Below are 12,560 nucleotides of genomic sequence, written 5' to 3' on the forward strand. Positions count from 1 at the left end.
GGTAATTGATCCTAATAGGCGTCCACTGGCAATGGCAAACTCAAATCCTAACTCAAGAGCGGCTTGGAATGGATTCGAGACCCTAATTTAGATTCGAGAACTATCAAGTGAGCATATCAGCCTACAGTCTTATCCCTTCTATATAGCAACCGATCCCATGGATCTGCTTGCCCCGATAAGGAAGTCCCCTAACAAGGAATTCACACTATAACGATGACTGTGCTTTGCCTTGATGATGTAACGAAAATCAAACATAGTTTACGACCTAAAGGATGATACAGGGCTATATCTAGCAGTCCTTGCGTCATTTGTCGTTCAGTTACCTTTCTTGGGATCTTGCATTACATGCCTGAATGTTTCTAGATTCCGCGGCCATCCTAACAGCAGCTAGCCATAACGTCACATTTCGAAGCCAAATTTTAGGATAAAGTATATCACGAACCAGATCAATGAACAAATCAAGCTGGTAGTGGAAGGCTGAGTTGTTATAAGGAAGGCCGGGAAACTAAATTGACTCACTTGAGGTCAGCTTGAAGACACTATCGTGTAACATCAGCCACAATGGAAGAGCAAACCAAAGACATATCTGGCCCAGAGCCGATTGCAATCATTGGCATGGGGTGTCGCTTTGCCGGCGAAGCATCTTCTATTGAAGGATTTTGGGATACACTGCGCCTGGGTCGAAGGGAGCATGGGCGTGTTCCTGCTAGTCGTTACCAAGCATCAGCCTGGGAACATCCCAGTCACGAGCGCAAAGGGGCTGTATGTTCGCCATATATCAACTTATTACCGCTGGAACTAACCGCGTATCATTAGATCAATCACGATAGCGGCTTCTTTCTAGCCGAGGATCCATCCCGCTTCGATGCACCCTTCTTTTCCATCACGTCCAAGGAGGCTGCAGGCATGGATCCTGTTCAGCGCATCCTGCTCGAAGTGGCGTATGAAGCTTTCGAAAATGGTATTTAGATTCTTGACAAAAGTCTCAGGAAATGATTAACTGAAATGTGACCCCAGGAGGCGTGCCAATGGAATCACTACCCGGTAGTGCTACCGGTGTCTATAGCGGATGCATGACCAATGACTACGAGCTGCTGTCAACCCGAGATATCATGGATATGCCACATAACTCGGCGACAGGTAATGGGAGAACTATGTTGGCTAACCGCCTTTCATGGTTCTTTGATCTTCGTGGTCCCAGCATCATGCTTGACACGGCCTGTTCGTCCAGCTTGACGGCGCTGCATCTGGCTACCCAGGCACTACGGGCAGGCGAATGTAGCCAGGTAAGAGAACCTCCATATATGATCCGAGGATAATAACTGATTATTGTAGGCGCTGGTCACCGGAGCAAGCCTGATATTGCATCCGAATTTTACCCAGCGGCTGTCGTACATGCATATGCTCAGCGCCGATGGTATCAGTCATTCTTTTGATAGTAAAGCTAATGGGTATGGTAGGGGTGAGGGGTTCGGTGCAATCTTGCTGAAACCCTTGTCCAAGGCCATGGCAGACGGTGACGCGATCAGAGCAATCGTTCGTGCTACTGGCTCTAATCAGGATGGACGTACCCCGGGAATCACCATGCCGAATGCGACCGCCCAAGCTGATTTGATCAGAACAACCTATTCTCAAACTCGATTATCGATGAGTGATACGTCATATTTTGAAGCCCATGGAACAGGGACAGCGATTGGTGTTAGTATGAAGTTCATTGTTGCGAAATAAGGTACTAAAAGCGTCGTTAGGATCCTACTGAATTGTCTGCCATTGGAGCAAGCTTTGGTGCAGAACGAAAGCCAGGCGATGAGCCAGTTTACGTCGGATCCGTGAAGAGTAATCTAGGACATACAGAGGGTGCTGCCGGGGTAGCCAGCATTATCAAAGTGGTTCTCTGCTTAGAGAAGGCGATGCTTGTTCCTAACGCAGGCTTCTCGAACCTAAACCCTAAGATCCGACTGGAGGAATGGGGCTTGCGCTTAAGCAACACCACCACACCGTGGCCACCGCATCTGTCACAACGTGCAAGCATCAACTCTTTTGGCTTCGGGGGTGCCAACGCCCATGCTATTCTTGAGAGCACAGCGCAGTATCTTGGTAAGACGCAAACTCTGTCCGACACCACAGAAGGGATAGCCCAAGTCGTTGTGGTCTCTACGCATGACCAATCTGGGTTAGACCGTACGGCGGACAAGTGGAATAACTTCCTCGATTCATCCGCGTATGGTAAAAGAAAGGGCATTTTATTGCCAGATGTAGCACATACAATGGCTACACGGCGATCCCAGCTCCCGTTTCGCAGCTTCGCTGTGGTGGATTCACTAGCAGAGCTGCGGGATGTGATGGCCGCAGGCTTGCCTACTTTCCCCCGGGCAAGCCGTAAGAACCAGACGCACCTCGCGTTTGTTTTCACGGGCCAAGGTGCCCAATGGCCGCGAATGGGCGTCCAGCTATTGACAAACCCTGTGTTTGCGGCCAGTATAGAACGCAGTCAGCAGGTGCTGTGGAATTTTGACTGCCCGTGGGATTTGCTCGCGGAGATCCGTGCGGATGCAACGACTAGCCGCATTAGTCGACCTGATCGCAGTCAGCCCTGTTGTTGTGCTTTACAGATTGCCTTGGTAGACATGCTTCGGAGCTGGGGAGTGACCCCCAAGGCAGTGGTAGGCCATTCCAGTGGTGAAGTTGGTATGTCTCTCTCATTTTGTCCGGTTACCCTCCACGGAATAACTGACCTGTGCTTTAGGGGCTGCCTATGCGGCCGGCTACTTGACCCATGAGGATGCCATTCAAGTCACGTATTTCCGCGGTGTGCTATCACAACGGATTGCTGAAAGTGGGAGCCGCGGTGGTATGCTCGCTGCTGGTATTTCTGCCGCTGATGCGCAGGGATATTTGCAGACCCTACCCCCAGGTTCCGTGGTGGTAGCTTGTGTGAACAGTCCATCGAGTGTCACTCTATCCGGCAACATAGACGAGATAAACCTGCTTGAGGGGCGCTTGCAAGCAGACGGCCGTTTTGCGCGCAAGCTGCGCGTAGACACTGCCTACCACTCACCGCATATGAGAGAATTGGCTGCCGACTATAAAGCAGCTATTGAATCTGTTCAGCCGACCGACAGATACAATGGATCCATAGCTATGTTCTCGTCTGTCAACAAAGAGCTCTTGCAGCCAGCAGATCTAGACGCGGCATACTGGGTGCGCAACCTGGTCAGTCCAGTCGAGTTTGCTGCGGCAGTCACCAAAGTTGTTACCATGACCGAGGCCGGTAAAGGACGAGGGAGACGGCGAGTAGTCCCAGTCAAGTGGGCAAGCTTCTTGGAGATTGGACCACATGAAGCTCTAAAGGGGCCTTTCAATCAAACCCTGCAGGAAGCCAATGCTGATATGGCTTCCATTCCTTACAGAAGTCTAGTGTTGCGCAAGCAGAACTCTCGGCAAACCGCCCTTGAAGCTGCCGGTCTCTTGTGGTGCTTGGGCTATGCGATAGATCTAGATACAGCAAATCAGAGCTTTCTGGGAGGAATAAGGCCACAAGTGAGCCGAGACCTTCCATCTTACGCCTGGAACCATCAGTCCAGCTTCTGGCACGAGCCATTGGAATCAGCCCGGCTGCGACAGCGCACAGAACCCCGTCACGACCTCCTCGGTATGCCTTGGGACTACCAGAATGATCTGGAGCCGCGGTGGCGTAATTTCCTCCGGGTTTCGGAATTGCCCTGGCTTGCGGATTATGTGGTGGCTGGCTCTATAGTATATCCAGCAGCTGGCATGGTGTCCATGGTTGCAGAGGCAGCCCGTCAGCTTGCAGACACTACGAAGTGGTTAGAGGGAATTGAATTTTATGATCTTGACTTTTTCCGGGGAGTTGTTATTCCTCCAGACGAACGGGGTCTAGAAGTGGTTCTCCATGTGGCACCGCATCGCGGCATGAATGGATGGTATGAATTCGGCATTTTCTCCTTGTCTGAGAATTCATCCTGGGTTCAACATGCGAAAGGTGCTTTTGCTCCACAGTATGCTGATGAAGATGGGGTGGTATGCGCTGCAGACTGGCAGAACACTGTACAACGAGTGCGGCACACGGAAGCTGTGGCAAAGAAGGCTGAGATTGAGGCTGTCTATGAATGGCTTTCAGAAACCGGGGGCGTCAGTCTGGGATCGACCTTCCGGTCCATGGCTGGCGTAGCCTTTGACTCAGGGTCTCGTCTGTACGCCACTGGAGTCGCACCAAATACCAAGCAGACGATGCCATATGAGCGTGAATCTCCATGTCTTATCCATCCCACCGCGCTGGATACTCTCTTCCAGGGTGCCGTGTTGTCCTGCTCAGATGCCCTGACCAACCACAACGCCAACATTCCCGTGGGGGTTGAGCGTCTTTATCTCTCGACGGACTTCTCCTTGCAGCCTGGTGACCGATTTGATGTGCATGTCGAGACACGCTATGAGAACGGCGTGTCACTTTCCGAGTCGATCGCTTCGGACCCATCCTGGCAGCAGCCTGGAGTGGTTCTGCAAGGGGTGCGATTAGGTCGCGTGCCTACGCGGTCCAGCAGCTCAACCAAAGAGGAAATCCAGCGAAGCCGGTTCTCGACTCTTCATTGGGCTGAGCACTTAGATTCTTTTTGTGGCCCAGAAGTCCGTCTATCTGGTGGACTGAAGAGCTGGATTGGCCGAGTCTGCCACACTCATGGAGATGCTCGCGTTTTGGTGGTGACTACCAGAAGCACGGTTCAAGTTCTTGAAGCTCTCGAGCCATATGCGCCAAGGTCCAGTCATCGACCTCGACTACAGCAGCTCACCATCGTTCTATCTGACCCTGACACTGCGAGATCAACTGACCAGGTCAAGGCCATTCAGGAATCTCTGGAAGGGTGTCGGGTTCTGTCAGTTGTCTCACTGCAGGATCTAGACACGGAATTGCTGGGAGAAGGCGCCTATGATGCGGTCTTAGTGGATCATCCGAATATCTGGAGAGGCGATACTGCAAAAGCCCTGCTCGACTCTTTGCTTCCTATGACTGGGCCAGATTCTTGGATTGCTGCTCGAGCGACTGATGAAGAGCACGATGCAGTAATACGCAATGCGGGCCATGCAGACTGGGAAATGCAGAGCTTGATTGATGATACTGACTATCTCCTCCTTCGCCGTCAACATGCTCCAGTGAAGTTGGATCCCACAGTTTACATCTTGAGCAGCGCAGCGAATGAGTCGGTTGGTCCTCTTTTGCATGAGCTGGATGGCGTTGTGGGCAACCTCGGCTCTAAGATTGAGGTGGTAGATATCGATAAGGCTTCAGAGATGAAAGATAAAACCATCATATCACTGCTCGAGCTGCAGCGTCCGTGGATAGCGAACTGGGCGTCAAATGAGATCTCACGCTTTCGGTCCTTGTTGGAAGCAAAATGTCTCCTCTGGATGTCACAGTGCCCGGAGCACGAGGCGTCTGGCTATGCAGGCTTTGGGGCTACGACGGGACTTTTACGGACCGTACGCAATGAAAACCCCCGTATCGTGCTGCCTCAATTGCTAGTTTCTGAAAAGGACAATGACCCTCATAGTCTGGCGCGCAGTATCGCACACGTGTTGCAGCTAACTTTGCAGCCCCAATCACGGCCATATGACTGGGAGTTCTATCTGCAAGACAATCGTCTGCTTGTGCCGCGAGCCGTCGCGACTGCTCCAGTGGATGAAAGCATGGATGCGCTCTTACATGGCCCGCGTCCTACGATGGCAGAGCTTGCGCAGGACCCGAGACCGCTGCACCTCTGCAATAAGTCGCAGGATATCAGTGACGCCCAGTGGGAACTGGACGACCGGCTGAATACATCTTTAGCCGATGATCTAGTTGAGGTGCAACTACACAAGGTGTCCATCTGTGAGCCCACCGGCAAAGGTGGCATCTCCTCAGAGGCACGTATAGCGGCCATCGAAGCAGTCGGGGTCGTACGCCAGGTTGGAGCATCTATCGGCTCAGCATTCCAAGTGGGAGACGAAGTCTTGTGTGCCATCCCCAGTGATGCGTGGTCCAGTGCTTTAGCCACCCATGTACGTCTTCCAGCAAGTGCCATCTGGCATTCGCCATTACGCCAGGATCAGGCAAAGTCGGCTTCCATGCTAGTTGCATTTGCAGCTGCCTACACCAGCCTCTTTGGCAGCTTTGGGACTTCTGCTTCGTCGGTTCTCATAGTTGGTTCAATTAGCCAAACCTTGCGCGCCACGATAGACTGTGCTCTGGCTGCTGGCATGCAGGTGTACGTCGCGGTCGATGGCGAGAATGGTGTCAAGGATTTGCTCTCCAAATATAATAGGTTGCATGAGAGAATTATTCCCATCCATAGGGAGCTTGATACAACCGTCAAACGGCTGACCGAGGGCAAGGGGGTAGAGCTCAGCGTTTGCTGCCTGGGAGGTTCTGTCAGTCGACTTGTGGCGCGTTGCTTGGCTTACAGCGGCAGGCTGGTGGATCTCAGCGAGGAGCTGAATCTGGCTGCTCTACCTCAGACATTTGTTGACCGTGGATGCAGTGTCAGCTCTGTGAGGCTATCAAGGATGCTCCGTGAAGCCCCCCGCCAGCTGCAGGCCAACTTCCATCGTGCAGTGGATCTTGTCGGATCAGACGCCCTCACCAGTGTTCAATCTTATCCTTCTTTCCCTGTTTCCCAGATTGCAGATGCTGTTGCGCATGCGCGCGACAGCGGTACCCGTGTGATCATTGATCTTCAAGCTCCGGGCAAGGTGCCAGTTGTGCCGGCCCTCCCAGATCCTGCCCCTCTGCCTGCGGAGAATACCTATATCCTGGTCGGTGGGCTCGGCACTCTCGGGATTGCAATAGCCGATACCCTTGTCATCTGCGGCGCCCGTCATCTCGTCTTCTTGAGCCGCTCTGGGGCTGTTCGAGAGATACAGCAGGTTGCACTGAAGGAGCTTCAAGACCGAGGTGTGCGTGCTGATGTTGTGCAATGCAACGCTGCCAGCCGGGTTGAGGTGCAAGGTTTGTTGACCCGAGCTGCAGAAAGTCGCTGGCGCATTCGTGGTATCGTACAATGTGCAACTGTTCTCAAGGTAAGTCAGATCACAACCAACAATCTTTCCTCAAAGCTAAGCCTCATCTTCTTACCAGGACGGTATGTTCGAGCACATGGACTTCGACGCGTGGAAGCAATCCACCGAGCCGAAGATCCAAGGGACATGGAATCTCCACGAGGCGTTCTCCTCCACCCCGCTAGACTTCTTCGTGACACTGTCATCGGTAGCCAGCATAACCGGAAACATGGGCCAGGCCAACTACGCAGCCGGAAACGGGTACATGGACGCGCTGATGACCTGGCGACGCAAGCACCACCTACCAGGACACAGCATCAACATCGGCCTAGTCCCAGACGCCAGCGGACTGGGCGACGTAGCCGAAACGCCCGAACAGCGACGCCAGCGATACCGACACCTAGAGGGTACCGAGATTCTGCAACATGAGGTGCAAACTCTGCTTCGCGTGATCGTCCAGAAAATCACCCCAGTCCCGGCACAGGTCATCGCCGGACTAACAGACACGCTACCACGCACCGACGGGGCAGCTTCGTGGCAATTCGATCGCAAATTCGATCACCGGATTCAGGTTGTTGCTGATGAGGATGCAGGAGCTGGGGTGGCCAAGACCAGCACGTTGTTGAAGAAGGCGGAGTCCGTGGACGAGGCGGTGCGCGTCGTGAATCAGGCACTGCAGGAGTATTTGGCCAGGGCGATGGCGTCGTCGGCGGAGGCTATCGATTTGGAGTTGCCTTTTTCGGCATTGGGTGGTGAGTATCATACCTTGATGATATATTTCGTTATAGGCTTTTACTGACGGTAGGGGTTTTAGTTGACTCGCTCAAGGCTGCGGAGGTTCAGAACTGGGTCAGTCGTGAAATGGGCGCAGAGTTATCCTCGTTTGAGTTTATTGGGGCACAGCCGGTGAGAGTGTTGGCGGAGAAGATTGCCACGCTGAGTTCGTTTGTTACTGTTACGTAGGTTGCGTAGAATGGCTCCTTGTTCAATATTGAAGTTGCAGTAGGCTAGATAGGACGGATTATCAATATGTGATTGCTATGAAACACCACAATAAACCAAAAATGCTGATTGCCACTACTATATATATGTCCAAGTCTATCGAAGCAAAATCCAAGCAATCCACCATCTAATTATCCCCCAACAACATTTTCGCCAATTGGGTAGCCGCGGCCCGGCGCTTATCCACAATATCCAAGAACACATCCCTAGGCCCAATACCTCCCACAATGATCTCGTCCTTTCCTTCCACTAGGCCCTGGAATGCCTCGTCCGTGAATCTCTCCAGGGGCATACCGACTTTACGCCCTTCTTCGCCCATGAAGTCGTGGAGTTCGGCTGCAGAGATAGTTAGTCAGACGAAATATATCTTAGATCGGATGGAAGTACGAAAGGCTAGTATAGGTGTGGAATGGATGGTTTAAACTCACATTGCACCGCCGGCGGTGACACCTCAATAACCTTCACGTCGGTCTTCCGCAGCTGATCCCGCAGACAGAGAATGAAGGCGCCCAGGGCGGCTTTCGAGGAAGAGTATGCGGGCATCCAGGTTGCGGGGACGATGGCGATGTTGGATGTGGTGCTATACATGATGATTATTGATTAGTATATACTGTCCTCGCTGATAGTATATATTTGTGGATGGATTGTGGAATGGCACGCACTATATCAAGCTTGTTTCTCCCCGTTTCCTGGTAAGATACGGCAAAAAGGCATGCGTCAGCGCAACATAACTGGTAAAGTTGACGTGCATTTGCTTGTAGAAGCTGGATAGGTCGAATTTCTTGGGATCGGTCATGTCGGTTGGGAGCATGATGCCGGCGTTGAGGAAGATGCTGTCGATTGTGGGGGATTTGGTCATTATTCTTCAAGGATAGGTTGGTTAGTAGTCATTCTTGTATATGATCGTAGTTTATATGTAGGTAGAGTATCCGTAGTAGGCACTTACTCAGCAGCAAACCCAGGAATCTTATCCAAATCACTGATATCAAACTGCACTGCATTGGCCTTGTCTTCGCCATGCTCTTGCACGAATTCATCGAGGCGCTCTTTGCGTCGTCCGACGACTGTGACTTTGGCTCCGGATTGCACGAAGCGTGATGCGAGTGCTCGTCCGATGCCGGCGGTGGCGCCGATGACGAGGATGTGCTTGTATGGGAAGGACATTGTGCTTTGGTCTGAATTGAGTTGAGTTGAGTTAAACTTGTATCGGATACGTTGAACTGCATCATCATCATAGCTTTTATATGCTTCAGTAGATCGAGTAGTAGTGATCGGTAGAACCGGACAGCGGAGTTGGTGGGCCGAAGCTTGATCTCCGGGGATCTAAATTAGGGTGTATATGTGGCTGTCGGCTTCCGAACTTAAAGCCGGAATGGACGGACTTCTTCGGGTTTCTGGATAGCTTCATCTGGGAGTGGTCGGAGATCGAGTATCATTTTAGATGATAACGGAGATATAGAACTCTACGGAATTCTGCTGTTAGTCTAGTTTGTGCATGTTGTGCGCAAGATGTGATCACTGCTACCGTCAACACCATTAGTTTGTATACAGAACTGCAGTTATACTTCAAGTAGCCCTACGCCGAGACTCAGTTATAGAATGTTCATCCCAGCACACTTTACACTACTAAAGTCGTCTGCTTCACTAGAATCTTTGTAAAATACTCAATCTCACACAGCCACTAACACAGCACATGTTCCCTGCAGCCAAATCCCCCTCATAAGAAACAGTAGCCATCACGTGGCGTAGTGCCAGCTGCGTGAATAAAAAATCCACTGATGTCCCAGAAGAGGCAACGCGTCTCGCTTGTCAACGCGTTGTATACAACTGGTAGTGAGGGCCTTATCTTTCTCGCACAAACACAACACCTTCTACCTCTTCATCATCTTCTTCTACAAGGTGAAACCTCGAATCATCTCATCTTTCATCTCATTTCTCATCTCGCTTTCTGCATACACTTCCATCATATACTATCTCCCTATCCATCATTGGCATACAGATAGTCAATCATCATGGATAGTGCATTCCCTCAACGTCCCTCCTTCGTGAAATACGGCCCATACACCTACGATGACTATGGAGTCACCGTAGCCAGTATCCCCAGAGCCTCATCATCGATCCTGAACACGCTCTTCCCCGTGAAACCGGTCACTGCACCCAGCAGACGGCCTGTGAAGCGTTGGATAGCTGCCCAGCTTCAGCATTTCGGCATCCCCTATGAGCCTTCTAATACTGTTGCTCAGCTGTTGGCTCTGCTTGAGAAAGAATACAGAGACGGACACGTAAACACTCCCCTTCATCTTCATCCTCAACCCTTAAAAACAAAAGCTGACCAAAGACGAACCAGTGCAAATATGACTCGCCTTCGGTCCTCCTCCTCGAGAAAACCTTGTACGACATGTACCAAGCCGTGCAGGAGGACTATCAGCAGCAAAAGGCTGACTGGCGGGTGAAGAAGTTCGCTCGTCAGGTCACTCCCTCCGACGAAGCTCTGTTCGACCCTTCTCTCTTCATGGCCAAGTACTTCCTCAACAAGGAAGACGGAGTGCCCGACAAGAGCAAGCAGTCAAAGGCCATTGTCTTGCACAACGTGTACAACCAGCAGTTCGTGAGCATTGCTCTTTCCATCGCCGGTCTGAGCTTCCAGATCAGTCACCCGGCCACTGTCATCGGATGGGCAGAGAGCTTCGAAGAAGGCTTGGATGCAGGCTTCGCCAGTCTGGCAGACAAACACATCAAGGAATATGTGCCGACCTTCGAGGCGAACTTTGACTACCGCCGCTTCCTGAAGAAGTACTTCCTCTCGCTTGACTACCCCTTTGAGATGGGTGTCCCCGCTCATGACAGAACCCTGGAGCCCGTGCAGCTCATGCCACAGCTGTATTTCGACGTGCGTGAGAAACTCAGAAAAGCCGTGGCCAATATCAACGGTCTCTTGATCGCCACTACCCCGGGCCGCGGCGGTACCTGGACACTTCTGACCTGGAGCGAGCACGCCGAAAAACTCACCGGTGTAGTCGCCAAGATCCACGCCGCCGGTATGAACGAGAAGTTGTATGACGATACTATCATCGCTCAGGTGTGGCAGACCAAGCTCAGTCGCCACAACCTGTTCAAGCAGCTCGTGAACCCCAATAACATCACTCCATTGAGATTGGGCAACCTCCAAGGGCAATATGTCATCCGCTGCAACGTCATCGACCCCTGGGGCTACGAGGACTTCTCACTCGACATCAACGCACCCCGTCGCAACGATCCCGCCGCGCGCGCCACCTTCTCTCTCGGAAAACTGCAGGGAGCTATGATCCTCGCTCTGGACTGCGACAAAGTCGACCAGATGCGCAGAGTGCTGGACAAGAAAGGCACTACTCAGCATGACACTCCCGAGTCCGATAGTGATGATGATGACGATGATTGGGAGAAGGTTCCACGCCTGACCGTCCACCGGTTCAGAAACGACAATGTCAAGTGGCGCGTCTACCTCCAGTATGCTGGTACCTGCAACGGCCTGAACCAGGTCGACGAACACAACGAGCAGGTCGGGTACATTGACTTCAACGTCGACCCTGAGCGAAGCGACGACGATGAGAAAGCCGTGGGATATGGTCTTGCCTACGGCCGCGGTTATATCGTCGGTCCGAAGTATATGACTTCGCGCAGGAGTGAGAAGGGCGAGATGCTCCCCATTGAGGTCTTCAAGTGGACTGGCGAAACCGTGAGAGTGGCGGCCCCTTGGAATGCGTTCAACTTCTGGGGTGGTTTTGAGGCTCGCTTCAGAGTTTGTGAGAGAGCTATGACTATGACCAAGGGGTATGAGCTTTAGCTGCCTCTTTCTATCTTTCTCTCACACTGACATCTGATTCGAGTTGAATGTTTCTCACCTTGCTTTTCTGATTTTGTGCGTTTAATCTGTTTTCGCTTTTTGTTCTCCCTGTATTTCCCCGTTTGTTTGTTCTTTTCTTGTGTATTCAAGTGTTTTTCCCCTTGTTTTCTTTAATGTTTGTGTTCTTTTCTGCTTTCATTATAAAAAGTATGTGAAAAGAGGGGAAAAAAAAAAGTGAGCTGATGGATGGCGTCGGCGGTGTTTAGGTCATGTTTCTTTCTTTTATTTTTCATTTTTTTTTTTTCATTTCTCCTGTGCGAGTATACCCCGGGATGGAGTTACTTCTTTTTTTTCTCTTTTTCTTCTTAACGAATGTACGAGCCATGATGAAAACCTTCTCTGATGAATGAGAGTGAGAGTTGAGGTAGGTGGATGATGAGATGACTGATTTCTTTTCAAACTAACGGGGATAAGATGAGATGCGATGAAACATTGATGGGGAAGAAAATTGAAATGTATGAGAGAGTATCTCAGATAATGTGTGTCACCGACTTTACTTACTTAGTGACAAGTTAATGCAATTCATTGAATTGAGAAATTAGTTGCGTTTGCATTACCTACCTGGTCGGATGTACGAGGTTCCGGTAACTTTGTCTTCATTCTTCATATTGGAATTATCAGCTAG

At 51.2% G+C, this 12,560-nt stretch overlaps 3 protein-coding genes across 3 annotated transcripts; 2 read left to right on the forward strand and 1 right to left on the reverse strand.

The window, feature by feature from the left end:
• Positions 1-6,612: 6,612 nt before the first annotated feature.
• Positions 6,613-8,013, forward strand: AKAW2_80395S (beta-ketoacyl reductase; the record flags this gene model as incomplete). The annotated part of the gene is made up of 3 exons (XM_041681410.1): positions 6,613-7,071; positions 7,130-7,802; positions 7,865-8,013. Coding segments are annotated over 3 exons (1,281 nt in total), but the record flags the coding sequence as incomplete, so codon positions are not given.
• A 166-nt stretch (positions 8,014-8,179) lies between these two features.
• AKAW2_80396A (oxidoreductase, short-chain dehydrogenase/reductase family) lies at positions 8,180-9,216 on the reverse strand (the record flags this gene model as incomplete). Its single annotated transcript, XM_041681412.1, has 4 exons — positions 8,180-8,388; positions 8,481-8,632; positions 8,715-8,915; positions 8,999-9,216. 4 exons carry the CDS (start codon positions 9,214-9,216, stop codon positions 8,180-8,182), a joined length of 780 nt encoding a protein of 259 aa, XP_041548357.1.
• Positions 9,217-10,064: 848 nt separating this feature from the next.
• AKAW2_80398S (uncharacterized protein) lies at positions 10,065-12,523 on the forward strand (the record flags this gene model as incomplete). The annotated part of the gene is made up of 3 exons (XM_041681413.1): positions 10,065-10,334; positions 10,400-11,862; positions 12,478-12,523. The coding sequence occupies 3 exons, from the start codon at positions 10,065-10,067 to the stop codon at positions 12,521-12,523; spliced, it is 1,779 nt and encodes a 592-aa protein (XP_041548358.1).
• Positions 12,524-12,560: the final 37 nt, after the last annotated feature.

The sequence above is a fragment of the Aspergillus luchuensis genome, chromosome 8 (assembly GCF_016861625.1).
Source record: "Aspergillus luchuensis IFO 4308 DNA, chromosome 8, nearly complete sequence".
Classification (NCBI taxonomy): Eukaryota; Fungi; Ascomycota; class Eurotiomycetes; order Eurotiales; family Aspergillaceae; genus Aspergillus; species Aspergillus luchuensis.